Source organism: Miniopterus schreibersii (assembly GCF_964146895.1).
Source record: "Miniopterus schreibersii genome assembly, chromosome: 2".
In the NCBI taxonomy this organism is placed as follows: domain Eukaryota; kingdom Metazoa; phylum Chordata; class Mammalia; order Chiroptera; family Miniopteridae; genus Miniopterus; species Miniopterus schreibersii.
Window position 1 is genome coordinate 184,513,111 of NC_138102.1, and position 27,645 is coordinate 184,540,755.

At 58.3% G+C, this 27,645-nt stretch overlaps 1 protein-coding gene across 4 annotated transcripts; it reads right to left on the reverse strand.

Moving 5' to 3' along the window:
- Nucleotides 1-7,421: 7,421 nt before the first annotated feature.
- SULT4A1 (sulfotransferase family 4A member 1) lies at nucleotides 7,422-27,638 on the reverse strand. Of its 4 annotated transcripts, none has more exons than XM_081130226.1 (8): nucleotides 27,433-27,633; nucleotides 18,357-18,487; nucleotides 17,184-17,264; nucleotides 16,669-16,795; nucleotides 13,232-13,326; nucleotides 11,886-12,024; nucleotides 8,756-8,873; nucleotides 7,422-8,536 (listed from the first exon to the last, which is right to left on the reverse strand). In XM_081130226.1, the coding sequence occupies exons 1-7, from the start codon at nucleotides 27,599-27,601 to the stop codon at nucleotides 8,761-8,763; spliced, it is 855 nt and encodes a 284-aa protein (XP_080986352.1). In that variant the 5' UTR covers nucleotides 27,602-27,633; the 3' UTR covers nucleotides 7,422-8,536; nucleotides 8,756-8,760. The 4 variants fall into 4 exon arrangements, with proteins under 4 accessions (XP_080986352.1, XP_080986350.1, XP_080986349.1 ...); XM_081130225.1 differs by having other exon boundaries at nucleotides 7,423-8,536; nucleotides 8,714-8,873; nucleotides 27,433-27,636; XM_081130224.1 differs by having other exon boundaries at nucleotides 7,422-8,873; nucleotides 27,433-27,638.
- Nucleotides 27,639-27,645: the final 7 nt, after the last annotated feature.

Genomic DNA, 27,645 nt, shown 5'->3' on the forward strand with positions numbered 1-27,645 from the left:
ACGCTTCTCGGCACTCGGTAATAAGCCGCGCTCCGATTGATCAGGTCGACTAGAGCAGGGGCGTGGCCATGCGCGCACGCTGGCTCCGCCCCCCGGGGGGAGGGACGAACGTGCGCCGGAAGTCGCGATCCGGAGGCGCGGGAACCTGCCCTGAGGCGCGGGGCTGGGAAGCGGGTCTGTGCGGCGCCGGCCTCGCGCGAGCCGGCGGTTGGGTGTGTCGCGCGGGGCCGCTCGCGCCGAGCCGGGGGGGCTCTGGGGAAAGCCCGGCCCCTCCTGGGAAGCGCGCGTCGCCTGTACGCGCCACGCCGCCAACTCGGGTCCGGTGTGGCCACGGAGGGAGGAATGTTCCCAAAGCCACGGCCACGCGCTCGCCTCCCCCGAGCGCGGCACGGCCGGCGGCGGCGACTCGCTCCGGGCGGCGTGTCTGGCGGCGTCCCGCCGGCCTCCTCCGGGAGACGGGAGCCCCCGAAGGCGGGACCGGCCTGCTCCCCCCGCAGCTGCGCCCTCAGCGCCTGCAGGCGGCTCCTCTCCTCCGTGGTCGGGGGCGACTGGGGGTCCTGGGGGGTTGGGCCCCACCCTCCAGGTTCAGAGGACTCAGGGCCACGGCGTCTCCCCATCGGTACACCTAGGACGCTGGGCGCCACCAGCAACGTTTGCTATGAATGGAAGCTGTGCCGCCACGCGCAGGAACCGGCCACACGGGTGAGCCCGGGGAGTCACCAGGGACGGGAGGAACTGCGCGTGCGCGGCGGGCCCGCGGCATCTGCTGGGAGCCGAGGCCACCCTGGGGACACGGGCTGGGGGACATTCCCCCCCCCCCCCCCCCCCCCGTCTCAGTTACCTTGACACATGACCGCGGCTGCCTGTTTCCGTTCAATCGGCCAGAAACGAAATGGCTCATCTTAACACCATCCCTGCAAATAACTGGTCATCATTTGCATAAAGGGGGCCTTTTTGGTACCTGTTTTAGGATCCTGTGTTGAGAGAGTACACCCAGGCTCAGCCTAGCACCCTAGCAGGCTCCCGTTCCCCTTTAGTGTGCTGATATTGCTGTTAAACTCTCTAATTTCCCTTCATGGTTACCGGTTGTCTCCTTCCATGGAGACAGGAATCCAAATCCGCCCATCTCGCTCCTGAACAAGACTGCCTGCATAGTGCAGAATACTGGCATTTAGAAATTTCATGAATACTGCCCCCCGAACATTCCACTACAGCAATCTTAGGAGAACAGCTCCCCTCTCGGGAACAAAGAAGCAGTTAGAAAACAACAATTTCGTGTTTCATACACCTGGGCAGCTCGCAAACCCCCGACAGCCACCAGGAATTCTCTTTGCTGAGAGCCAGGATCCTGCAGAAGCTTGTAATTAGTGCTGCTTAGCATTTAATTTGCCTTCAGTTAGGTAACAAGCATGTATTGATTACCTGATAGGAATGCAGGGCTGAGCTAAGCACAGTGTGGGGACAGAGTGATGGATGAGGCACAGTCCCTACTTACAGTCCACTAGGGGCTGAAAATGTACACTTTGGAAAAGACGCTTGAGAAACAGTTACAAAATGTTCCCTTAGCTACACTGCCACAGGAAATTATTTCTCGTTCAGAATTCGAGGCTCTAACTCCTGGCACACTCCAACCTAAGGAGAAAGGTACTTGTTGCTGCATCTTGTCCCGTGGGAGGAGTGGGGACACACCAGTCTGTCATCCTCTGGGCTGAGGAAGGTTCCAGCCTTTTCCTCCTCTGGAGAGCCCCAAGTGTGGTAGGGACCCAGGACAGAGATGGCCACCAGACACTGAAAGTTGGTCGGTTGGCCACAATTGGCAACCCCGCTAATGTCTTTGGTAAAAATGGAATTCTAGGTACCCACAAGATGGCAGCTACCTGATATCAAACTATACTACAAGGCTACAGTAATCAAAACAGCATGGTACTGGCATAAAAACAGACACATAGATCAATGGAACAGAACAGAGAGCCCAGAAATAAACCCACACCTATATGGTCAATTAACCTATGACGAAGGCAAGAATCTGCAATGGGGTAAAGACAATCTATTCAATAAATGGTGCTGGGGAAAATGGACAGCTACATGCAAAAAATGAAACGAGACCACCTTCTTACACCATATACAAGAATAAACTCAAAATGGATTAAAGACTTAAATGTAAGACTTGAAACCATAAAACTCCTAGGAAAAAACATAGGCAATGAGCTCTCTGACAACTCTCTTAGTAATATTTTTCTAATATGTTTCCTCAGGCAAGGGAAACAAAAGCAAACGGACTACATCAAACTAAAAAGTTTTTGCACAGCAAAGGAAACCATCCACAAAACAAAAAGCCTACTGATTGGGAGAAGATATTCACCAATGATACATCTGACAAGGGTTAAAATTCAAAATTTATAGAGAACTCATACTACTTAGCACCAAAAATAAATAAATAAATAAATAAATAAATAAATAGTGGGCAGAGGACCTGAAATGGGCAAAGGACCTGAATAGACACTTCTCCAGAGGACATGCAGATGGCCAAGAGACATATGAAAAAATGCTCAGTCCCTCATCATCAGAGAGGTGCAAATTAAAACCACAGTGAGGTATCACCTCACACCTGTCAGATTGGCTCCATCAACAAATCAATAAGTGTTGGCGAGGATGTGGAGAAAAGGGAACCCTCATGCACTGTTGGTAGAAATGCAGATTGGCGCAGACACTGGAAAACTGTATGGAGTTAACCTCAAAAATTAAAAAATAGAACTACCTTATGACCTAGCAATTCCACTTCTGGATATTTATCCAAAGAAGTCCACAACACTAACTTGAAAGAGCATGTGCATCTCTATGGTCATCGCAGCCTTGTTACAATAGCCAAGATATAGAAGCCGCCCAAGTGCCCATCAGTAGATGACTGGATAAAAACGCTGTGGTACATTTACACAATGGACTACTCAGCCGTTTAAAAGATGGAAATCTTAGCATTTGCGACAACATGGATGAACCTAGAGGATATTATGCTAAGTGAAATAAGTCAGACAGGGAAAGACAAGTACCATATTATTTCACTTATATGTGGAATCTAAAGAACTATAGAAACAGACTCATGGAGACAGAGCAGACCTATTGCCAGAGATTGCCAGAGGGAAGGGGGCTCGGGGGACTGCATGAAAAAGGCGAAGGGATTAAGTACAAATAGGTAGCTACAAAATAGTCCCGGGGATGTAAAGTACAACATAGGGAATATAGGCAATAACATTGTAATAAGGATGTACGGTGCCAGGTGGTACTAGACTTAGTGGGGGGATACTTCGTAAGTTGCACAGATGTGTAACCACGGGACTGACGGCAGACTTTGCTCTTTCAGAGGTAGCCTCGCTCCGGGATTGTTTTTAATCCTCGCCTGTGGACACACTTAGACACAGGGAGGGAAGTAGAGAGCGACATTGATCAGTTGCCTTCCGTACATGCCCTGACCAGGGATTGAACCTGCAACCCAGGTATGTGCCATGACCAGGAATTGAACCTGCAACCTTTCGATGCACAGGATGATGCCCAACCAACTGAGCCAGCCAGGCTGGGCACGTTCACGGGATTTTAAGACTTCTGTCCCCAGCTGGTGCCCAACACCACAGGTGTAAAGATGGCAACTTTAAGGAAAATAAGCTATTTCGTGGTTGATTTTTATAATTCAGACACATGTCGCGTTCTCTGGTTTTAAGGGATGCTTTTAACAGAGCACCGATTTCCTCCCATCCATGGTGAGGAGACAGGTTGAGGAAATGCCGCTCAGACCTCCAGCGCCAGCGAGCTTGCAGGGATCCAAGCGTGAGGAGGAAACTCACCTGATGTTGTAGACTTGGCAGAGGCTCAGCGTGCCGTGGAGGTGGCTGTGTGGGCCCACCCTGTGTGGCTGGTGCCTCCATGACTGATTCTCTGTGCCCTCGCTGGCAGAGTTTGTCACTGGCTAAAATTCACGGTTCCCCCCACCCCCTATCCATGAGCTCCTCCTGGGCTGAGCCATAGGCAGTTTGACAGGAATGTTGGAGTTGGGTGGGATTACAAGATACTTGGCCTGAGACCTGTTCATTAGGAGATGAAAAGGGGTGTCCTTCTGGGGTCCCAATAGTGGCAGAACTGGAAGGAGAACCAGGTCCCTGGCTCTTCAGTGTGTCCTATCCCATCCCCCCACCCCCAGTCTACATCCCAGCTCCCGCCCTATTTCTGATGCAGTTAAGCAGCCTCCCGCTGTCCAGCTTTGATCTCCCTCTTGCTGGCTCTCTGCTCCACTCCTCCTGGCCCTGCGCGCTGCAGAGGTGCGCGCAAGCTGGTCCCGGGCAGTGGCCCACTGGAGATTCCAGCAAGCTCACTGAGCACCAGCCAGCGACTCGAGCGAGCAGAGGAGACCGCAGAGCACCCATCAGCCACGTGGGGAGACAGGCTGAGAGGGCAGGTGGCTTCCCCAGTTACACGGCCAACCAACGACAAAGCCAGGACTGTGGACCCCCCCCCACCTCTTCCCATATGTATTAGGGTAACAAATGAGGGCAGAGTCCGAAGGGAACAGAATAGTGGGGAGCTAGATTTGAAGGGGGAGTTACCAAAATTGTGTCTCCTGGGCCCAGCTCAGGCCATTACCAACAGATGCTCAGTAGACACCAAGTAAAGGGGGGGGGGGTATGCCCAGTGAAGGAGGTAGGTTCTCACGTGTTCTGGGTTTGGAGGGAGAAGGAGGGGCCAGAGTCTATCCCATGGCTATGCCTAGACCTGGAAAGTTTCCAGAGGAAGCAAGAACACAAACGACCAGGATCACTGACAGTACGGAACCTGGGAATGGGCAGACCCAGAGCCGTGTTCAGGGGGAGGAGGCAGGACTCCTGCCAGTCCTTGTTGGGAAAGTGAAGCCACTGAGGGGAGGAGCCAGGAGTGGCACGTGGAAGGTACAGGGCAGGTGATTTTCAGGAAAAATGAAATCCACTGTGACAATGAAAGGTGCTGCTCAGCAGTCAGCCACTGATCATATGCCAGACTGCCACCTGGGAAAAGACGGACAGCACAGCCCCGCTCTCGGGGTGTCACTGTCCACAGAGGGAGGCAGAGCAGTGATGCGGGCAGGATGAGAGAGGAAAGCGGGGAGCAGAGGGGGGAGGCTTGCCAGGTGATGACAGGGCTGGTGGCCCAGGCAGGGGAGGCCAGAGACAGAGGGCAGCCCTGGGCTGGGGCAGGGGGCCTGCAGAGTGGCCAGAGCACTGCCAGCAACGGGATGGCTGTCCCGGGAGCCGGCGAGCTTGTCAGGGACCGGATGTCCAGCTGCTGGGATGTCCCAGGGCGTTCCTTGCTGGGTAAGGCCAGACCACCTGGCCAACGTGCCACCCAGTCTGAAAAGGCCGCTTCTGTAGGAGTGAAAGATGTCATATAGGAGAACAGGACCGTGGTGGAGTGACGGACACTGAGGACTCCCCCGCCATTGAAACAGCAGTCACCCCCTCAGAAAGGTGGGACCCCCCAGGACAGGGACCTCACGTCTCCGTCTATATCCGCAGTCCTGAGGGCGGCATCGCCTGGCCAGGACCCGTCACCTGTGGACTGTGAAGCCGACTGTCAGCTCTGACGTGGCCACCAGGGGGCGTGAGCCAGCAGTGCTGGGGACAGGATACAGCTTGTGGGTTTTGTGGGTTTTCAAAGCAGCTTCCCTCTTGTGACCGACCACGGGGTGAAGTGAGCCGGACGAGGGGCACCTCCACTGTGTACGTTAGGACGCGGGGTCAGAGAAACCGAGTGACTCGCCTGCTTAGGTGGGAGGGCCACCCCTCCAACAGAGGAACTGGGTGCTCGGAAGGAAACCAATGATGGGTTCCGGGCGGCGCAGTGTCAGGGCCAGGAGAGCCTGAGACAACGTCCAGCCTCGCGAGGAGCTGTTTGGGTGTAAAACCTCTGCTGGTCCCCAGAATCCTTTTGGGATCTCGCTGGTCCGTGAAGCCAGAGGCCAGGCACACGGGCTCCTGCCGGGCCCCGCCCCTCGGGGATCCCACCTGGGGAGGCTGTTCTGTGCAGGGAAACCTGCCAGGGCTGCTGGCGTCCTGGCTGCACTCACACCCCGTCTGCAAGCACCCCAACTGCCCCGCCCCATCACTGCATCTCCGCAATGGCTCTACCTGCAGGCTCACAGCACCTTCTGCCCGGAATTACTGTGTCTCAGTGCCAAGTGTGCGAGGCAGGAGCCCTGGTAACGGTCCACACGCATTGCCCGTGCCCGGGACGCTTGGTCAGAACCAGGCTCGGCTCAGGGAGCCCTAGAGATGCTGCAGCACAGCCCCACCCCCAGGTTCTGGATGCTGGGTCACCCCCCAGGGGGGGCCCTCCCCCCTCAACCTGCAGCCTCGTCACAGCAGCCAGGGGAGCTTTTAGACATGCAAACCAGGTAGCATCCCTTTCATCAAACCCTCCCAGAGCCTCCTTTCTGTCTGCCCGAAACCCAAACTCACGACCTGTGAGGCCCTCCCAGCGCGGGTGCCGCCGCACCAGCCTCCACAGGCTGCCCAGCACACCCCCTCCCCTGCCCACCCGCCCCGGCCTCCCCCAGCCGGCTCCAAGCTGGGTGCCTGGCTTCCTTCGCTCTCCCGCCCTTCAGGAGCATACCGGGTCCCACAGCCTCCTGGAGCCTGGACTCCCTCGGGTTTGGGGTTTCGTGATGACGTGGTGTGCCTCGCCACCCCCGGTGCCAGCAACAGTGCCTGGCCCGTCGCAGGTGCTCAGGTGTTTGCTGAATGTTCGAGGCCATAACCCCAGGTGAAGACCAAGCGGGGCGGGCGGAGGCGGTTCTCGAGTGAGCACCACCTTCCAGCCTCCCGATTCACCACCTTCACCTTGGTTTCTGATTTTAGGTGGATTGTAAATGGTTTGGGACATAGCAGACTGGATGTCCCATAAACTAACTTGAGGTCTAGGGTAATTCTATTTGACCAAAGACTTAAAGGAACTAGTCTACTGGGAAATAAATATGATTTCCCAGAAAGCCCAAGCTTTATCAGACTGACTTACATCTTGGACTTTCCTCCCACAAGGAATCAGGAAGATGGACTTTGGTCTTCACCATGCAGTGCGATCTCACCTCCCTGACAGACGCCACCTTGACAATGGGACCTCCCAAGGCAGAGGCCAAGACACCTCCGTCCCGCAAATCTCTCCCAGGCTTCCCACCCCCCTCGCCTTTCATCTCGGCTCAGAAGGTATCGAAGGTGGCTGACAAAGAGCAAGGCGAACTCAGCCCTTGGAATGTGGAGTCCGAGTGGAGCAGCCAAACCTGACAGGGCCCGAGACCCTGTGTGTCAGCCCCCAGGCGGGGTGTCCGTGGGGCTCACACTGGCGCTGCCCTGAAGTGCTGAGGGGATACCTGGGGCCCCTCCCCCCCAGCACACATGCAACACCAGGCCTGGGACGTGTCTTTATTACAGATGCAAGCAAGCACAGAAGTCTCATGTCCATACAGCACTGAAATAGAAAAATGGAAAAGAATCGCCACAGAAGCCTCCCTCCCGGGTGTGCGGAAAGGGGCTGCCAAGCCCGCCATGCGACGCCACGCGCCACGGGCCCGGCCGCAGCTGCTCGCCTTCGCACAGCAAACGCCTTTCCAAAGACGCGACAGAACAGACCCCTCACAGCCGAGCCCCCCGTCTCTCAGGGCTCCCCCCAGCCACGGAAACACCCGAGGCCACGCCAGTCCCACCACGGTGACAACTCGCATACAGGCTGCTCACCTGGCCTCTCTCTGCTTCTCCAGCCAGGTGTGGGCCAGAAAATGAAGCAGGTGGCGGGGCGGGGGGAGTAAAGACACCGCCTCTGTTCCCCCAGGTACACTGAGGGCCGGGGCAGAGACAAGGGCAGGTTGCCAGCGGGGTCCGAGTGGGACGGCGTGAAACCTGCAGCACGGTCCTCCCCTGGCCGAGCGCCCCAGGCGGGCACGAACCTGAACGCCAGGGCGAGACCAGGAGCTCCGGAAATTCACAGGCAGGGTTCGGCTGCAGGGACCCAGACTGTGGCGAGACCTCAGATCCGAGCGGGGTCTCCAGAGCAGACTGGCTGCCTGCTGGGACTCCATCTGCTGGCCCAGGGCAGGCTTCCTCCCAGGCTGTCCTGCTGGGTCCTCGTAGCGGTAGCGACAGTCTCTGCAGAGGGGCATCCCCTCTGAAAACAGCCCGGTGCACAGTTCCTGCTTCACGTCAAGGTTACAGAGAACCGCACGCCATCGGAAGAGACGGTCTCCCCACCCCGCCCCAGCTCATCCTCGCCCTCCTCTCAGGCCCAGGCGAGAGCTGGGTGGCTGCGCCCCACAGAAGAAAGCTACAAAAATAAGGAGTCGACCTGAGATCTTTCTACCTTTCGGGTGTGGCTCGCTCCCGAGTCCCCTGGGAAATGAACTTTTATTTGGTTTATACTGACATTTATTTAGATTTCCAGTGAAAAGCTCTATAAAATACAATAAATAATGTGGGGCTGTAAAAGGCAAGCGTTCTAGTTGCATATGTCACAGACTCTACACTCGTGGCTCCGGCCATCGGCTCGGGGATCCTGTGTTTGCATCAGACACGTATAGACTTCAGACCCCAAGGGCGGGACAGCTGCTCCCCCTCCTGTGTCCCGCTCCCCCGCACTGCCCTCCTGTGTCCACGCCGTGTCCGGAGCCTGTCCAGCGAGTAACGGATGCGTGTGCGGGACTCGTAGCTAGTGGTGCCTGGGGGCCGTGAGCATGCAGGGTTGCTGTGGCTGCGATTACAAGTAAAAGTCGAACGTGAGGTCGCACTTCCCCATCTTCTGCTTGTACACCAGGTCGAACTTCTCGTTCATGGACACGGTGAAGATGTCTTTCCACAGCCCGACGCGCCCTGGAAGGCAAACGGGAAACCTGCTGAATGTGAGCGCTGTCGGCCGCCGCTGACCAGAGGAAGCCTTGGATGTGGATCCGGAAGGTTCCAGATCTATTCCTGGACCTTCCGAGCCTGGCCCAGGGGGCCAGGCCGTCTGAACTACAGAAGAGCCTGACCCGCTTCCCTGAGTCTTGTCCTAGTGTCCTTTCCTCGCTCAGTGGCCCAGCACCACAGGTGCAAGGAGCTGGGTGGAAAAGCCTCTGCCCGGGTCACTGCTGGGCCCCAGTACCCAGGCTCAGAGCTGTGGTCACTCCTGGACCCCAGCACCCAGGCTGAGCTATGGTCACTGCCAGGCCACAGCACCCAGGTTCAGAGCAGTGGTTCTCAACACCCGGAGCATGGACGGGTCTGTGGACTGGATCCACCACCCTGGCACCACGGGGACCTGGGGCCTCCGTGACATCACTACTCACTCGTGGCTCAACAGCTCAAGGCAGCCCTCGTTTCTGGAGAACGTGAAAAGGAAAAACGTCACTCAAAAGGCACACGTGACGGCAGGAGGCCTTGAGTCAAGGAGGGAGATTTAGAGAAGCCTGCCGTGCAGCCTCGGGGAGGAAGGACACAGTCATGGTGTCAACTAGCTCTCTGTGTTCAGCAGCAAGAACTCCTGACTCAGCAGTCAGTCAGTCGGGGGCCACCCCAGCCTCGGCAGCGCTGCAGCACAGGGAGGCTGCTCAGCACAGGCGCGTTCACAGGAGCGCAGAGCCTGCAGGTGCGGGGCTGCCACCTGGACGCAGGCTTAGGAGAGCGAGCTCAGGAAGGCCCCAGAACTGCTGAGTATACCCACTTTCTTGGTAAATACAAAATCTGCAGTTGATATGGTCAAATATTAATGGTGCTCTGGCCAGTGTGGCTCAGTGGTTAGAGAGTCGGCCCACACGCCGAAGGGTCGCAGGTTCAATTCCCAGTTAAGGGCACATACCTGGGTTGCAGGTTTGATGCTGGCCTCGGTCGGGGAATATGCATGAGGCAACCCATCGATATGTGTGTGTCTCTCTCTTTCTACCCCCCTTCCCTTCGTCCCTTCCACTCTCTAAAATTCAATGGAAAAAATATCCTTGAGGATTAACAAAAAATAAAAATAAATATTAAAGGTGACGGTGAAGATGCAAGGAGTGGAGATGCAGACCTCCCGGCTCTGTGAGCTGTGAACCGCCAGCCGGAGCACTGTCGCTGTGCTTTTCAGGAGGGACCTCGGGGGACTGACATGGTTGTTCAGAGCCGTCAGCACCTCTGAGATCAAAGCTCTGAGGGTCTCCAGCAGACACCCCTCATTAGCCCCACTGATAACGGCTGGCATTGTCCTGGCAGGACCTTGGGTACAAAACTGCACCCCTGCAAATGCTGAGCTAATACATCCAACATGACAAGGATTTTCTCTTTGGTAATGAAAGTTATATGTGAGTGTCAGAGAGGAAAAAACAAGAGATGCTGTTCCTGCCACCCGCTAATGATACCTAGGGGGAAAAATTAGAAGCTTCTAGAGCGACCACACAATAAATATATTTTTCCAAGATTGTTTCTCTCAGCTGAGAGCTCAGCAGAGGAGTCACCCACCTGGTTTAGGATTTGGAATCAACACAGTGCAATTTATGCTGTGACATGAACCAAACTTAAGCCGTGCAGCCGGCCACGCGGGCCCTGCACGCTCACCAGCACAAGGAGGTCTTCCGAGCAAAGAGGCAATGGGCTAAAAGGAAACAAAATCAAAACTGAAATAAAGCAGAACCAAGGCGGACATGACAAAGCAAACACGTGGGAGGAGCACGTGGGACCGGCGTGTTCGCCACAGCGCCACGCCCTACGAACAAACCAAGGGGGGCGCCAGAGGGGCCACACCACGGGAACAGAACGGAGCAAAAGCAAAACTAAAGAGGAGCAAATGAGTTCTAAATCATAACCGTCTGTGAGGATGCAGCCGGGAAACAAATCGCAAGGCATCCTGGTGTCAGTTTTCTTCCCGGAAAACCTGCCGGCGCCCTGACCTTGAGGACAGCCCTTCGCAGCGGAGCAGCCAGTCTGAGCCCGAGGCCTGACCTCAGGCTCCGCCCAGGACCACGCAGCTGTGACGGGGGCCTTCTGCCGCCACCAGGTGTCTCCCTGCACATCCGAGCTGGTGCCTCTTCACCCTCCTCTCGTCACCCGAGAAAGCTCTGGGCTCACACCTCTGGGAACCAGCTTCGGGTCTACACCAGCTTCCCGGGTGTCAGAAGCGATTCATTCTCACCAAGAGGGTGGCTTCTGTGCCATGGCTACCCTCAAGATCCAGGGGACTCTACCTCCTGAGCTCCCCACAATCGAGCAGCCTCTGAGGACACAGAGAGCAGCCTAGGTGGGTCTAGAGAGGCCTCCTGCCTGGAGTATCTTCTCCATCTCAAGCTGCTCCATGCCCAAGAGACAGCTCCAGGAGGGAATGCCAGCCTCCTGCTGTGACGCTGGCGTGGCTATGCCCCCGGGAGGCCTGCACTTTCTGCTCTTACCCCTCTGCCCGGGCAGGGCTAGTTCTGATCTGTGCCACAGGCACCCATGGGCGAGTGCAGGAAACGCTCTCACCCACCCACAAGGCAGCTGAAGGCTGGGGGATCCATCTGCATGCTGTGGGCTTGAGATTTCACAGCCCCAGACCCATCCTGGGTTCTGCTCTGTGGGGCCATCTGGGAGGACACCTGCTTGAAAATATCTTGTCCACAGAGCCCAGAGCATCCCCAGCACACACTCCTGTGAACTAAAACATCTTTCGCTCTGTTACAATGCAAGCAGCTGCGAGGTGAGGGGGGCCTCTCCCCTGCACCACGGAAGGTTCCAGCTTCCTGGTGACTTGCTCACCCCACCCAGAGCAGAGGGCCCTGGAGAAACGAAACAAGGGCAGTGGAACACTGATGTGAGGCGGGGGGAGAGAGGGGACTGGGCACGGTGCCCTGGGCCCCTGGACAGGAGCGGAGGAGGGGGCAGGAACAGGCAGGTGCGTACCCCGGCCCACGGGGAGGGCCTCGGCGTTGCAGCACTGGTCCACCAGCTGGTGGCAGTGCTCGATTAGGGACTCCAGCTGCGCCTTGTCACAGGACACCCCCAGGAACCTGGCCAGCTGCTCCACCATCGTCACCAGGTCCTGGAAGACAAGAGCAGAGAGCAGGGGACCTGTCAGAGGTGGTGCCGTTCCTGGTTACTGACCACTTACTCTGGCTGGACGTCTAGAAGGGCTGTGTGTGCACTGCCTCCTTGGTCCTGAGCCAAGACTGAGATGGGCCTTGTCTGGAACTAAAACCCTGAGGTTAGGAAATGGCTAGTCTTGCTCAGTGGTTAGTGTCAGCCCTTGGACTGAAGGGTCCTGGGTTCGATTTGAGCCAAGGGCATGTACCTCGGGTGCAGGCTTGTCTGGGGAGCATGCAGGAGGCAACCAGTCAATGTCTCTCTCCCCCATCGATGTTTCTCTCTCTTTCTCTCTCTCCCTTCCACTCTCTCTGAAAAACAAATGGAAAAAAATATCCTCAGGTGAGGATTTAAAAAAAAGCCAAAAAGAACAAACAAACAAAAAACCCAGGGTTAGGAAATGGCCCAGCGGCAGCCCTCAGGCCACGGCTCTGGGATTCACACCCAGGTCCTGGGGGTTGCGGGGGATCTGGAAGCAGACAGGAGCCTGGAAGCAGACAGGAGCCTGAGGCAGCTATGGTCACTGTAAAACAGCAGCAAGAAATAAACCCCACCAGCTTACGCCTCCCTGTCCTGCCCGCCAGGCGCTGGAATCAAGGCCTGCGCTTGGGAGAGCAGACAGGACAGGCCCCGGGCTGCCCCTCACCAGGCAGGAGCCGGCTTGGTCTGAAGCCAGACCCGCTCACAGCTGTCCCCAGCGCTCCTGACTGCAGGAGCGTGACTGACCTAAGGGTCCTGGGGTGGCACCCCACCTGATAGCCATGCAGCCCCCCTCGGCCAGCACTCTCCCCTGCGTAATACAGCGGGCCCTCGAATGACAACATCCTTGTGTTCAGTTTTGTTTTAATGTTGATGAGACACCATAGGAACTTTTTAAAATCTCAATCAGCTTGTGGCAAACTGGTTTCACTATAGGTCGTTTCACTTAAAGTCGCAGAACCCACGCAGACACTGAGAACTTCCTGTAAACAAGGCTTCCTGTGAGGGGAGGGGGTACAGATCCGGGCACACCCTGAAGCCTGGGTGGGTGGCTTGCAGACTCTTGTTAGTCCTGCCCCAGCGTCACTGGTGAGCAGGCTCCCTGCCCCAGCCCATGCTCCCCTGGCTGGCTCTGGGATCTGGGTTAGGAGCTGCGCCCCCCCCCCCCGGGAGGCACTCACACTCACCCGGTGCATGTCTTCGTACTTGAGGAAAAGCACGTTGGCGTCCGTGCGGTGCTCCCAGAACTCCTGCACATGCTCAAACCAGGAGCCGTAGCCCACTGTGGAGAAGAGGGGATAGGCGAGTCACACGTCATAGAGAGGATGCGAGCACAGGGGTGGCGTTGCTTCCAGGAGGCTCCCCTCCTACCACCCAGGAGCTGTGATTCAGGAAGGAGAGACCAAGCTCTTGGCTTGGGGAGGTGGGGGGAACCCACGGACCAGTGTCCTCTGAAGACCCACACCACCTGCTCGCTCTGCAAGTCTCTCAGCTCCTCCCCTCCCCCACCTCTGGACACCCTGAAGACCTGGCATTGGGGTGAAGGCCTCTGCTCACCTGGGACATGGATGGTCCCTGGCACACATGGGCTTCTATGTTTAACAAATGGTCACCGGGAAGAAAACGATGCCCAGAAAAACCGAGACACCGGGCAGCGGTTTGCTGGCGGGGGTGAGACGGGGTGCAGGAGGCTAAGAGAAATCCCGGCGCAGGGCCTGGCCAGGAGTCACCGACTGCTACCCCTCCTGTCCACCCCTCCTGCCCACCAATGCCAGTCTGCCACCTTGCCAGCAGGTGGCAGCACAGCAGCAGCCTGACCCCACAGCCCAGGAGGGGTCCTGAGGGCCCCGGGTGTCAATCATGGGTCAGGGGTCGCTGAGGGGTGGCCTTAAGGAGCAGATCACAGCAGAAAGGCCCAGCTTCATGGGGACTGAGGCGGGGGCTCCGAAGGGGAGGGGCAAGCGGGCAGAGGGAACGGAAAGAACAGGGATGCAGCCGAAGGCCTTGATTGAGACCCATGGCCGAGTCAGTCCTGGCCCCTCTCCTGGCCCCTCACCACAGGGGTTCCAGATGCTGGGCCCGGGAGCCCAGGCCTCAGGACCCTTCCCACAGCCGCCTGGCCTGTCCCGCTCGCCCCTGCACACCAGGGGCGAACACACACAGGGCGGGCCTCAAGGGGCCACAGCCTCCTGCTTGAGGAGACGAGGGACAGTCCAGAAAAGAGCTACAGCCACCTCGCCACCCGGCTAATGACCGTCAGCCCGAGAGGAGAACCTGAGTCCAGACCGTGGGTCGGGGCCCTGGCAGAGCAGAAGCCACGGCCACGAATATGGAGCATAAGAAAATCCCTCTCATCCCAGAGAAAATGCGCAAAACAGACAACTGATGACCACGGGGTCTGACTCGGAGTTGGACGGGAGGGGCGGCTCGGGACCCTGAGGGCGTGAGGACGGCGGTCACTGCACCTGAGCCCTGGCCGGCAGCTGCAGAGAGGAGGGGGCCTCACTGGCGGGGCCGGTGCTTCTCACACTCGGCTGCACTACCCTGGGAAGGGGGCTCCCCGAGGGCACCCCCTGCTTCTCTCCAGGGTCCCTCTGCCCTGAGGTCAACATGCTTATCCATGTGAAATACTGGGAGAGCTCACTCGGCCCCTCCAGCAGCAACCCTGCCCTCAGGGTGCGGCTCCTCCACAGGGCTCCTGTCACCTAGGCATGTGGCACGTGGCACGTGGCCCCGGGCACCGCCCCCAGAGGACCTGGGTTACAGCCTCCAAAGGCTGGTTCTGTCCGTGGGTCCTCTGATCTTGCTCTGAGTTAACAGTGTCATTTCATTCCCTCCCCATCTTTCATTCAATTTTTTCAGAACCTTGGACAGAGAAGAGCACGCAGGGGGCCTCCTTCTGGCCCAGATGGGAGCCCGGCTGGGAACGCAGACTAAAGGGATTACTTTGTGGGGCTACGGGGAGTGTCCATGGCCTTGAGCTTCAGTGGGCAGGCCTGCTTTGGGATGACTTTTAAACGCTCTGGCCCGAGCGGAAGCTTCATGCCCCACACCCCCTGGCGATGTGAACCTGCTGGACACTGTTAGTTATGGCTGCATCTGCAGAGGCAGGGTGTGTACTGGGGCCTAAAAACATGGCTTTGGGAACCGCGAGAGCAACTTGTCCCGAATGTCTGGCAGACCACGAGGGGCCTAAGCCAGATAGTGGGCAGGCTGGGCGAGGGAAGCTGGACAGAGGGCCTCTAGCAGGCTCTGGGGCCGTAGGGTGCGGGGGCTGCGGTGTCCTCCCCATGGCCCGCTGCCCTCCCTTCCCCAGGCCAGCTGAACAGAGTGGTTCCAGGCCTGCGGACACTGGCCACCCGAGCTGCCGTGCACACGGGAGGGTTTGCACTTCGAGGCTGGGGAGGCAGCTCCAGCTCGGCTGCCCCGAGTTCCTAGATGCGCACAACACGCTGGGTCCCGACCTCATCACACGCTCTCCCGGCAGCAGCCGGGCCGCGCTGCACGGCGGGCGAGGCTGAGCACTACTCGAGCTGGGAGATAAACGGAGTGCACGCCCTGGCTGGCGTTTCGGTGGTTAGAGCGCCGGCCGTGCCCCAAAGAGTCTTGGGTTCGATTCCCAGCCAAGGGCACAAACCTGGGGCACGTGCGGGAGGCAACCAATCAAAGTGTGTCTCTCACATCGATGTTTCCCTCTCTCTCTCTCTCTCTCCCCTTCCTCCCAATCCTTCTACTCTCTCTAAAAACCAATGGGAAAGAGATATCCTCAGGTAAGGATTAACCGGAAATATACATATATATATAGGAAGTGTATTTTCTGACTTGGGTATGAAAATACACTTCATATGTGTGTGTGTGTGTGTGTGTATATATATGTATATATATATAGTCTTGGTGCAGATTTAACTAAAGTATGGATATGACCCACTTCAAAGCCCTTCTGGGTGCAAACTGCCCACTTGCGGTCCAGGAAGGGGACCAGGAGAAGCCGTGGTTGGCACTTGGGGAGCCACCCTGGGTGAGGGGAACAGAACCGCAGTGAGGATCTGCTGACCCACTGCCAGGGGGACGGCCTCCTCTCTGGCCCCCAAGCAGTAGGTGTGACCTCGCCTACTCCTCCCATGGGGAGGGGACATATGGAAGGGCCCTGGGATGCTCAGCCCCAGGTCACCCTGCTCCCCTGGGAACGAGCTTCCTGCACAGAGCACTGCCTTCCCCTCCCCAGTCCTGAGTCACACTGGCCTGGGGCTGGGGGCTGAGCCTGCCTGACCCTCAAGTCCAGCCACAGGGCTCTCCCATGAAACCACAGTAACGGAGACATCTGGGCCTCCGTGTCATTGTTCAGCATCCCGGCAGGAAGGGAGATGCTTTAAACTGGGGAGCTTCTCAGAACCCCAACATGGCGAGAGAAGGGCTTCTGAGGACGACACCCACTCTGCATGAGCCACGACCTCGGGCGGGCTTCCTGCTGCCCCTCAGCCCTGGCTTGGCTGTCTAAGCGGGGAAGCAGGCCCGGCGCGCGGTGATGGTCGGACCCGGGGAACGCGGGCCCAGCAGCAGCCCACGCCGGGGTTCACTGACCACAGGGCATCACCGCCGGATGTCCCTGCGCCAACACACTTACACTTGTCGTTCATGAACCGCCGGCAGAACTCCTGGAACGTGCCCCGGTAGCTCATGGTGCGCAGGGAGCGGTGGAACTGGTAATAGGACACCACCAGGTCCTTGGGGTTCCGCGCCATGTAGATGACCTGCGGGAGAGTGGAGGGCAGGAAGGAGGGACAGACGCGATGGGTCAGCCACTGCTCCCCCGCCCAGGTGGCACCCTGTGTTCACAGACCACACCCCTCTCCTGGTTCCAGCTCCGAGGCCAGTCCCACCCACACGCCCCGTGGCAGACGGGTTTCGCCGTCACTGTCCCGGTAGAGATGCGCTCAACGGGCAGAGGCTGGACTCGGGTCGGTCCAGTCCAAGTTCAACCAGAAGAAGAAAAATCCGGATCAGACACAGGAATAAGTTGCTAGAGATAAGAGCTGTGCCAAGGGTGGACGGCCGGTACCAGGGCCTCACTCCACCTGGGTCCTCCGGGAGCAGCGAGGGTGACGGACCCGCGAGGTCGTGGCGCGGGGAATTAATTACCTTGGAGTCGCCGTTGTGGAGATCGGAGGGCAGGAAGCGGTAGGGGAGGTGGCTCTTGATGAGGCGGGGAGACGTCAGTTCCTGCAGCAGGGTCAGGGGAGAGGCGGTCAGAGGACCCCAGGTCTCAGGGCCTTTCCAGTGGGAGCTGGCTGGGGACGTCTGACTGTCAGGACCAGCACTGCACCTGACAAACTTCTCGCCTGAGACAGGACCACCCTCCGGGCTGAACCTCGGGCCAGAGGTGAGCAAGATTCGGCCTGTCCTCAGGCACCCACCGCCGGAGTCAGCCTGTCCTAGTCCCGGGGGTAGGCCTGGAGGGCCAGGACCGGCCATGAAGGACCGTGGGGGAGGCACGAGGCACGAGGGGCTGCTGGATCCCCAACCATCCGCACCCAGGCCTTCCTGCGGCTCCCAGACGATGGCCTCTGGGCAGGCCCCCTCGCCAGCAAGTGAGCTCTGTGAGTGCTCTGCCTGCTGCCTGCTGGGTTCTCGGCCACATCCCGATGCCAAGAGCAGGGCCGGCCCTTGGTGGCCGCCCACCGCAGTCCCGTGGACGGGCTAAGTGGGTAAGTTGGCACAGGCAGAGTCCATGTGGCCACACACAAGCGTGGCGAGCAGCCCGGCGGACACTAGAGGTGGCTCCAGAGACCAGCGCGCATAGGACCCTAGACTTCATAGAGCGGTGACATGGGATGCTCAGCTAGTGGGACGGGACAGGTGGTCCACACGGAAATGAGGTCTGAACCACAGAGATGGCAGAGGGGAGAGGTGCAGAGAAAATTCCAGATACACCGGAGAGGAAGAATGGACGGGACTTTGGGATGTTTGTTTCATTCTTCACACCACATATATGAGGCAAATGCATCCTGCCCAGCTCCTGCCACAGACGGGGTAGACCACAAGGAGGGGAGGTGCGGCGAGGCCCCTCACCCCCACTTCCTCCTGGCCCCACTCCCAGCGTCTGCCTTCCCTTGTCCCCCACCAATCTGATGCCAGGGTCACCATCACGGGCTCAGGCCTGTCTCCCTCCTGGCTACCTGGGGTACCAGCAGCTCTCTGCTCTTCCTTTGCTCACAGGGCCCCCCTGAGCCCCCCAGAAGGAACGGTCACTCGGGGCGTAAGGGCAGAAACGCCCCCCGGGGCCCCGGGCTGGGCGCCGCCCGCGCAGAGGACCTTGATGATGTCCAGGCCGGGCTGCGGGTACTCCAGGACTGGCAGCTGCTCGTCGATGTTCATCAGGCCGATCTCATCGGGGTCGGCGCCCTGGCTCACCAGGTAGACCACCTCTTGCAGCAAGCTCGTGCCTGCAGGGAAGAGGCCCCACCCCAGTGAGGGGCGCTCAGAGGAGCCCGAGGGTCGGCCCCCCTTTCGGGTCAGCACCTGCATCCAAGGGGGCTGAGAGACCATGCAGGCGGGGGTCCCAGGAGCGCCCCGCCTCTAGTGGAAGGGCACTGGCCTTGGGTTCCCCTGCAGTGACTGTGGGTGACCTGGCTTTCCGAGCTCCCATTTTCTTAGCGCTAAATGGGGACAGGAGACGTTCTCAGGGTCATCATGAGAAATGGACAGGACACGCGGTGCCTGCTGCCCTCCCCCCAGGGGTCAAGGACTGTAGTGAGTAGATGACTGTCCGTCCTGAGGCTTTCAGCAGCTCAGTCTTTCATCTACCCAGTAGCGCTGAGGGTCCAGCGGAATGACCTGCCGACCAATTAATCACTTACAATGAAAACCACGTCTGCCCAGTACCCAGCTACACACAGGTGTGCCCTGTGATCCGAGAACCCTCCTCGGTACACACCCGAGACACACCTACAGAGGCCTCTGAGGGCCGCTCTCATCCACGGAGCTCCTGCCGGCCTCCCTGCTGTTTGCATCAGCTGGTCCTCTGCCTGAAGCCCTCTCCTCCCTCCCTCAGGTCCTTCGGGAGGGAGGGCTCCCTGACCAGCCACATAACTATCACTCCGGCCCTTCGCCCTGCCATGCCCCCCACTGCGCCAAAAGTCCAGGAATGACTTGCACAATCCTTTATTCTAAATGCGCGGACAGACCCTGGGTGCTGAGCAATCAGAGAGGGATATGTTGATCAAGGAAGACTTCCTGGAGGAGGCAGCTTTGGAACAAAAGCCCTGAAGGAAGAAAGTGGTGCGGCGGCTCTTCAAACAGAAAGGACTTCTGTCCATTAGCCATTGGAGCCTCCCCCAACCTGACAGGTGAGGACCACCCATCACTCCATTAACAGATGAGGCCCCAGGGCCCAAGGACCCTAAGCGGACCCATCTTGTTCCTCCTCGTGAGGCGCATCCACCCAGCAGCCCAGGGCGGCTACACTGGGGGGTCCGTGTCCTCAGAAACGGACTGTGGGCAGAGTTCCTGAAATGGCCTCTCCCACGGCCATCTTCAGGGCCTATTTTTAGCGCTCCCTACCACATCCCTGCAGCCCCCACAGGCAATGACCCAAACTGACCTTTCTCTGCACATTAACATCGATTTCCATCAATATCGACTCATCAATTCCGAAGCCCCATCCTCGCTGCCATCAAGTATCTGTGCAGGAAGGCTGGCCTCGTGAGAGCCAGAAGCAGCTCTCCTCCTGCCGGGCCCACCAACCTGTCCCCAGTGTCCTCGCTCCAGCTCCTCCAAGTCCAGTTCCTAGCTGAGCAACGCTTGGCTTACCTTCTCCAGCCTTCAGTGGGCTCAACAGGACACACTGCACACCTGCCAGGCCCCAGCCGTGCTCAGGTCCCACCCACCCAGGTAGCACCCCTGGACATTAGCACGAGCCCCATTCGGCCCCTCCATCCACTCTCCTGGCTGCCACAGCCACCAAACACCCCGGGGGGCCATGCCCCAGTGGCTCTCGTGGCCTAGGGATGCAGCCCTGCTCCGCCCCAGTCTTCTCTCTCCACCCTGCTCCCGCACTCTGTGCCGAGGCCGGGTCTGCTATGTCCCCAGAGCTCAGCACCCCCGGGGCCCAAGCCTTCAGCAGGCTACCCTTCCACCTGGACAGCTTGGGCTCGAGCTTTTTTTTTTTAATTTGTGTTTGTTAATCCTTGCCTGAGGATATTTTTTCCATTGCTCTTCAGAGAGTAGAAGGGGGAGGGAGGGGAAGAAAGGAGAGAGAGCCAGAGCGAGGGGGAGAGACATGGACTGGTTGCTACTGGCTGCCTCCTGCCCGCATCCCAACCGGGCGGGGGGGCGAGCCCACAACCCAGGTACGTGCCCCTGACCAGGACTGAACCTGCGACGCTTCGGCGCGCAGGCTGATGCTCCCGCCACCGAGCCACATGGGCCAGGGCCAGCTACTGTGCTTCCAATCCCCACGAGTTCCCTCGCCACCTTCCCACTCCTTTCCGGTCGCCGCTCTCTCGTGACAGCACGCCTGTCTCCCCTCTCCGAGGACGTTTCGCAGAGTCAGGGCTGCTTTGCGTTTTTAGGTTTTCTTCTGCTCTGTACACTGTCTCTCACTCTTCCAAGCTCCTTCTTCTGCTGTTTGTTTTGTTTGTGCAGGTTATCTGTCCTTGACGTTGGCGGCTTTAAGACCCAGTGACCCTGAGTCCGTCCCCAGGTGAAGGGAATGGCTGGACGCAGCAGGCTGCAGCCGTCCAGGGTGGGCCAGGCTCGCTGAGGTGTGGGGCCTTGAGTGTGGGGGAGAGCAGCCCACCCGGAGCTCTCACGGTGAGATGGGAGGTGCCCTGTGCAAATACTCACGGTCCCTTCTTTTCATCCGGAGAAGATGCCTCCACTCCTTACCCTGCAGAACCACAGCACCCTGGGAGCCAAGTAGGGGAAGGGGCTGGGAACCTCCCTTTCAAGGGCGTAGCTTTCACGTGATCCCCATTTCCCATATGGCACCATATCCCCAAATAGCTGTGCTCAACATCCCCAAATCCACAGACTCTGGATCGACTTCCCCAAAGAAACCTGTCACTGCAACAGCCTGCCGTCTTTAATCGGCCCCCATCACAGCAGCCACCCTCTGGATGCCAGGTGCTTCCCGCCCCCGGAGCCCTGCAGCTGGAACTGGTCCACGCGCCCGCCGCCCGCCCCCTCTGCTGGCACGCACGCTCCCTGCCTGCTAAGCCAGTTAACGTTCAGCCACCACATCTGATCTCCCAACGCTCGGCTGGCATCTCCAATCTGCAGTCTCCACCTCTCCTGCTCTTAGGGGTCTGGAGCTTTCCACTCCTTGACTGGCACGTAATGAGGTTTTTAGAGGAAGCAGAGAGGAGCATGTGTCCAATCTGCCCCACCCAGTCAAATGGGCCCCACTGGCATGCCGGAGTCACAGGACGCCAACCCGTCACAGCCAGGGCCTGGCCCGCTCCCTCGGAAACAGCAACAGCTGAGCATTTGAAGCTGTACCTACAGAGCTGGCCCAGGCGATCCGGGGCCCCAGGGCCCCTCACTGGGTGGGACTTGCTCTCCCAACAGACACTGAGAAGGCGTCCCGCACAGGAAAGAGCAGAGGTGATCCACCTCCCATGAAGCACCTGCCCCATCTGGGAGGTTTCACATACGCTGTTAAGACATCTTTCAAGATCATCTCTTGACTATCTCTCAAAATAACCCCCAAGATGCGCACAAGGACATGGACCTTAGAGGACAGGTGTCGTCCACACATGTGGCTGAAAATGGATGGCGAGCTATGGCGAGAAGCCCAGAACAGCTCACACACAGGTGCCCGGTAGCCACCTCGATGACAGCCAAGTACAGCGCTCAGCGTCCGCACTGGCCCAGGAACTCACGCAGCCAGTGCCTCACTGATGCTCACCCGCCCCAGGTGGCTGCTGTCGCTCCATCTCACACACGAAGAGGCAGGCTCCGCGGTGAACCACCCGAGGCCACACATCGGTGGGCCACGAACCCACAACCCAAAGTTTTGACTCTGGAACTGGGATGTTTTAACATATACCTGACCTTCATGGGAAGCTGCACAGCCTCCACCAGGGTGCAGGAGCTGGGAGAAGCACAGCTCCCACACTCACAAGGGAAGGCCACGAAATTGCAGATCCTTGCTGGACTCACGGCCAGCAGAGAGTCTGAAGCCACGAGACAGCAAGCAGCTGCCATCCCTGGGAGACGGGCCCTGCCAGAGGGAGACAGGGCCCAGAAGGAGAAGTCAGGCACCAAGCACACGAGAAAGAGGAATTCAGGTAGAATTTTCATAAATTGCAATGACTGTGGGCTTGCAGAGCCGACATGGGAGCGAGCTGCACTGAACACTTCTCTGTGGACCCACACAGGCGCCCATGAGAAACGTGGCAGGAGCGCCCTGGCCGCAGGACAACAATAAAGCCCGGCCAGGCCCATCATCCTCAGGAGAAAATACTTTAAGCCACTGGAGGGGGGAGCAAACCTGTCCCCCTCCCAACCCCTTTGCACTGGGGAAGACCCAACATGGCTGGAAAATGGGTGAAAGGAAAAAAACTGTCCTTGAGAGACAGACAGAAAACCATCCCTGGGCTCTGTCAGAGACCCCCCAAACACTGGAAGAGGGACGTGAAACTCTTTCCGGCACAAGACCCACCATCGAGGCAGAGCTGGTGGGTGGGACCACTGAGAAAGCCTCACTTAAGGGGTGACTGGGTCGGATGACAGGCCATCCCTGTCAGAGCTCCTCCTCTCCAAACTGGAGCAACAAGTAATTGTAGGCCAACCTGGAGGAGGGACAGCGGTGTGGGGAGAAACCCCTTTATGGCTCAAACCAAAAGCTGAAGGTGGGGCAGGAACACCAAGGAAGGAGCCTCTGGAAACTCAGGCTCCATGCTAAGCACAAGGTGAAGCTACAGGAATTAAAACCAGTGGTCGCTCCAGCAATCAGAGCAACAACAGAACCCAAATGCAGCCCAACTCCCACCAGACTGACTCACCTCCCACACTAAAGGCCTGGCAAGAAAAGACGGGCCCAATTCCAAGCATAAATATGACTGACCTCCATCTCTGATGTCAGCACACCATGTCCAGCATTCAATCAAAAAGTACCATTTTAAAAGGCAAGGAAAAAAAATTAGCCCACTGTCAAGAGACAAAACAATCCACAGAATCAGACTCAGAATTTAAAATAAATCTGATTAACATGTTAAAGGATTTCATGGAAAATGTGAACAACATGCATGAACATGTGGGATATTTCAGCAGAGAGGTGGAAACTAGAAGTCAAAATGCTAGAGAGAAAAATAAAATCCCAGTAACAGAAATACAGAATGCTTTTAACAGACTCACAGACCTGACCTCACGGACCTGACACAGGAGAAGAAAGAATCAGTTAACCTGAAGACTGGTCAACAGAAACTGGAATTGGAAACGGAATCTCAAAAGAAAAGAGAAACCAGGACAGAAGATATATTTGAAGAGAGAAAGGCTGAGAGCTTTTCCAAAATAATGAAAGGCATCAAACCACAGATCTAAGAAATTCAGAAAAGCCCCAGCAAGGTAAGTATCCCCACCCTGAAAAAAAATACACCTAGACATATCATATTAACTAAGTGCCGAAAATCAAAGATAAAGAGGAAATCGTAAAGGCGGCCAGAGGGAAAAGACCCATTCCACAGAGGACCGAAGAATTACAGCAACTTTTCATCAGGTCATACACAAGACAGAAGACACTTTGAGCTTGCCAGACATCTGCTACAAGGAGGAACCCTCATTCATTCCTTCACTGAGCCTCACAGCCACCCACCCATCAAGGCAGGGAGGTGGTCTCTCCTGCCCCTGCAGAAACCACAGCTCACAGGGGTCATGTCATCTGCCAAGGTCACCCAGGTAACAAGCAGCAAAATTACACTCAAACCCAGGACTTCCAGCTCCGAAGCCAGGCTCTTAATCTGTAAGCACTGGTGCCTCTTACAGACCCATCCCCGGTGGGGGAGGGGAGAGAGGGAAGGAAGGGAAGAAAAGGCAAAGGAAACATGAACCAGGTTACCTGAAGTCCACCTGCAGAGGGCTCAGAGCAGTGAGAAAAACCTTAAAATCCCTATGTGGCCTGAGACTTTCAGTGATAAAGCACACAGAAAGAAGGCACGCTCCTCCCTCCTTCTCAGGGCCTGAGTCCTGCTGCCCTAGTGACTTTGCAAAGGCTACAAGGCACCCGAGAGACAGGGGAGAGGCCTCTGAGCCTCTGAAAAGAGGCACGAGAGTTCCTCGTGGATTCACGAGGCAGAGCACCCGGCACACAGGACTTGGTAAGTGGCCGATCAACCACTCCTAAAGCATGACAGGTCCCATTCCAAACCGAGACTCGCCTGTGTTCAAAGTAGCAGCCCTTCCAAGGATCCGGGCGCTGGGGGCCACCTCTGCGACTATGTGGGCTGAGCCGTGGATTTCACAGCAGGGGAAACCGAAGCTCAGACTTACCCAAGGGCACCATGTGCGAGAACCCGGATCCTGACCCCAGACCAGCTCTTCCTGCTGTACCAGCTGCCCCTGGAGATGGCCTGTGGGTCCCTTTTTCTCTGGTTGACAGGAAATTTTCAGGGCAGATTTTTTTTTGGGGGGGGAGAGAGACCAATTCTTTAGTCCCCTTGATCATTTCAGGTAATGCACAGAATAGGCAGGGGGTAGGGAGGGTGGAAGCCTTCAGAAGCCCTGCTCTAAAGCCAGTGCCACCGTCATTCCTGAGAAAACCTCCCATTTACCCCACCCCACGGGGTGGATGAGAGGGATGGGCTGGGACAAGGTTAAGAACCAGGAAGAAAGCAAAAAAGAAACAGAAGCCCTGGCCGGTGTGGCTCAGTTGGCCGAGCGTCATCCCATGCAGCAAAAGGTGGCCAGTTCGATTCCCGCTCAGGGCACATGCCAGGGTGCGGGCGCGATCCCCAGCAGGGGGCGTGCAGGAGGCAGCCGAGGATGTTTCTCTCTCACATCGATGTTTCTCTCTCTCTCTCTCTCCCCCCTCCCTTCCTCTCTCTCAAAAATCAATAAAAACATTTTTTTTTTTTAAAGAAACAGAAAATACTGGCCTCCACAATACCCACCACTCTCCTTTCCCTTCACTCCTGGGCTCAGTCACCTTGACTCAGCCTTGGTCCAGCCACACAAGCTCGGGCAGGTCACTTCACCTCCCAGACCCTCTGTTTCCCCGTCTGGAAAATGGGAGCAGACTCTGCCCTGCCTCGCAGAGCTTTGGGGAAATGTGCTGGGAGGACAGGCACACGGGGCTCTGTGACCTTCAAAGCTCAGAGCATGTAGGTTATTAATGCTACATGCTCCTGGCTCACACACAGCTTTAACAGGCAGTCCCCAGGATGCCCAACCCTCGGGTATGAAAGGAAAAAGCCGCAGGAAGGGAGCAGAGAAACAGCAAGAGTCTGGGAAGGCCACAGGGCTGGGGGAAAGTTTAAGTTTTGAAAGGGAAGCTCTCCAGGGCGCTGTGCGCAGGGACCTCACCCAAGGGTCCCGAGGCCACAGCTGGATCGTCGGTCACCAAGGGAAAGAGCTGTGTGTTTACTCTCCTTGTAAAGGCCGTGCTCTCGTCTGCTTTGAAAGATTCAAGTTACAAACGAGGTGGGAGTTTTGATTATCTAGAAAACTTGCTTAAACTAAACCTCGTTTCCTACCCAGGTGCCCAGAAAGGTCCCTGCTGCCTGGTCCCCCCAGACCCGCCCCCCCAGGCAGGGAACCTCTAAAGCAGAGGTGGGGAACCTTTTTTCTGCCGAGGACCATATAAAATTATCAACTTAAAAATCAGCTATGAAAAAAAGCTCCTAGATTTATTGAATTTCGAGTCCCGCCTGCGGTTGCCTTGGCAGGGCCAGACCAGATGATTTCGCAGGCCCCACGCGGCCCTCTGGCCGGACGTTCCCCACCCCTGCTCTGAAGCATCCCCCACAAGCCCCCAGTAGGTAGCTTTCCAAGTGAGCTCCTGGCCGGCGCCTCCCCCACCCCGTCCAGCTACTTCTCCCCTCTTCTTCCTCCCCATAAGATGGAGGTAGCAACACAGAACCAAAACCCCTCATCGGCAACTCCCAAATCCCGGAGAACTCCGAAAACCAAGCTTTCCACAATTCAGTTGCAGGCAAACCCTGCCCTAGGCTGACGCGAGGCTGTGTTCAGTGTGTACGGATCCCGCTCACTGCGGGTTCAGGCCGGGTGCTTCCAGCACCTGTGTCACCCATGGCTCTGAAACCTGAAAAGTCCCAAACCCCACCCACGGGGCTGGGGGAGAGGCTGTGGGCTTCGGTGGGGCCACAGCAAGGGCGGTGCAGGCTCAGTCTTCCCCGTCCCCCCAAGGGCAGCTGGCAGCACCTCCAGACCCCTCCATGCTCCCCCCATCGACGTGGCTCCCCAGCCCTCCACTGACAGCCCCTTCCCCAACCTTCCTCAGAGGAGCTGGGCCCGGCCCTTGGGTGTCTCGGACCCTGCACAGCCACGGCAGCCAAGCTCCAGCTCTTGGGGCGCCTCCCTTCCTGCTGGCGGGACTGACCTCCGGGCTGGCCCTCTCCAGGCGCACCGCACAGCCTGGACCCCGCGTCGGACCCCCCCCCAGGAGGCGGCCAGGAACCCGGGGTGCGCTCAGGGGACCCGGGGTGTGCTCAGGGACCCCGGGGTGCGCTCAGGGGCCCCGGGGTGTGCTCAGGGGACCCCGGGGTGTGCTCAAGGACCCCGGGGTGTGCTCAGGGGCCCCAGGGTGTGCTCAGGGGACCAGGACGCTGCCTCTCCCGACGACGACAAGCCCCGCAGCAGTCCCACCCCTGGCCCTGGGTCCCCGCTGTGCCACGCAGCCTGTGACCTTGGGCGAGCCGCTCCCCTCCCCCGGGCTCGGTGCCAGGACTGTGAACGGGCTGTCCCGAAAATGACATCACTCATGGGGGAAATGGGGGCGCCCGGGATCCTGCGCGGTGCCTGGGGATGGAGGCAGGCGGGTCCCCTCCCCCAGCGCCCGTCCGCGCAGGAGAGGAGCGCGCAGGCCCCGCGCCCGCTCGGGCCCCGCCCGGTGGTCGCCAGGACCCGGCACGCAGCAGAGGCCGAGCGGGGTCGGGGAACAGAGAGGTTAAGTGGCGGCCCAAGGTCACACAGCCGGCGGCGGGAGGGAGCGGGGCCGGAGGCGGAGCGCGGCGCAGGCCCGTCCTCCCCGCAGCTCCAGCCCGCGGGCTGCATCCCAGGGGCGCTGTCCAGCCTCCAGCCTCCAGCCTCCAGCCTCCAGCCTCCAGCCCGGCCCGGCCCCGGCGCCCACCTCCGGGGGTCTCCGAGCTCGGCGTCCCGGGTGCGCGCCGCCTGCGGGGTGCGCGGGGCGCGCGGGGCGCGCGGGGCTCACCGGACTTGGGGTAGGTGACGATCCACACGTCGCTGGGCCGCACGGGGAAGTTGGCGATCTCCTCCATCTTCCCGCGGCAGAAGGGCGGCAGCCGCACGCCGTGGAACTCGAAGTACTTGCTCTCGAACTCGCCCGGGGTGCTGGGGGTCTCGGCCTCGCTCTCCGCCATGCCGCCGCCCGCCGCGCCCCGCGCCGCCCGCGCCCCGCGCCGCT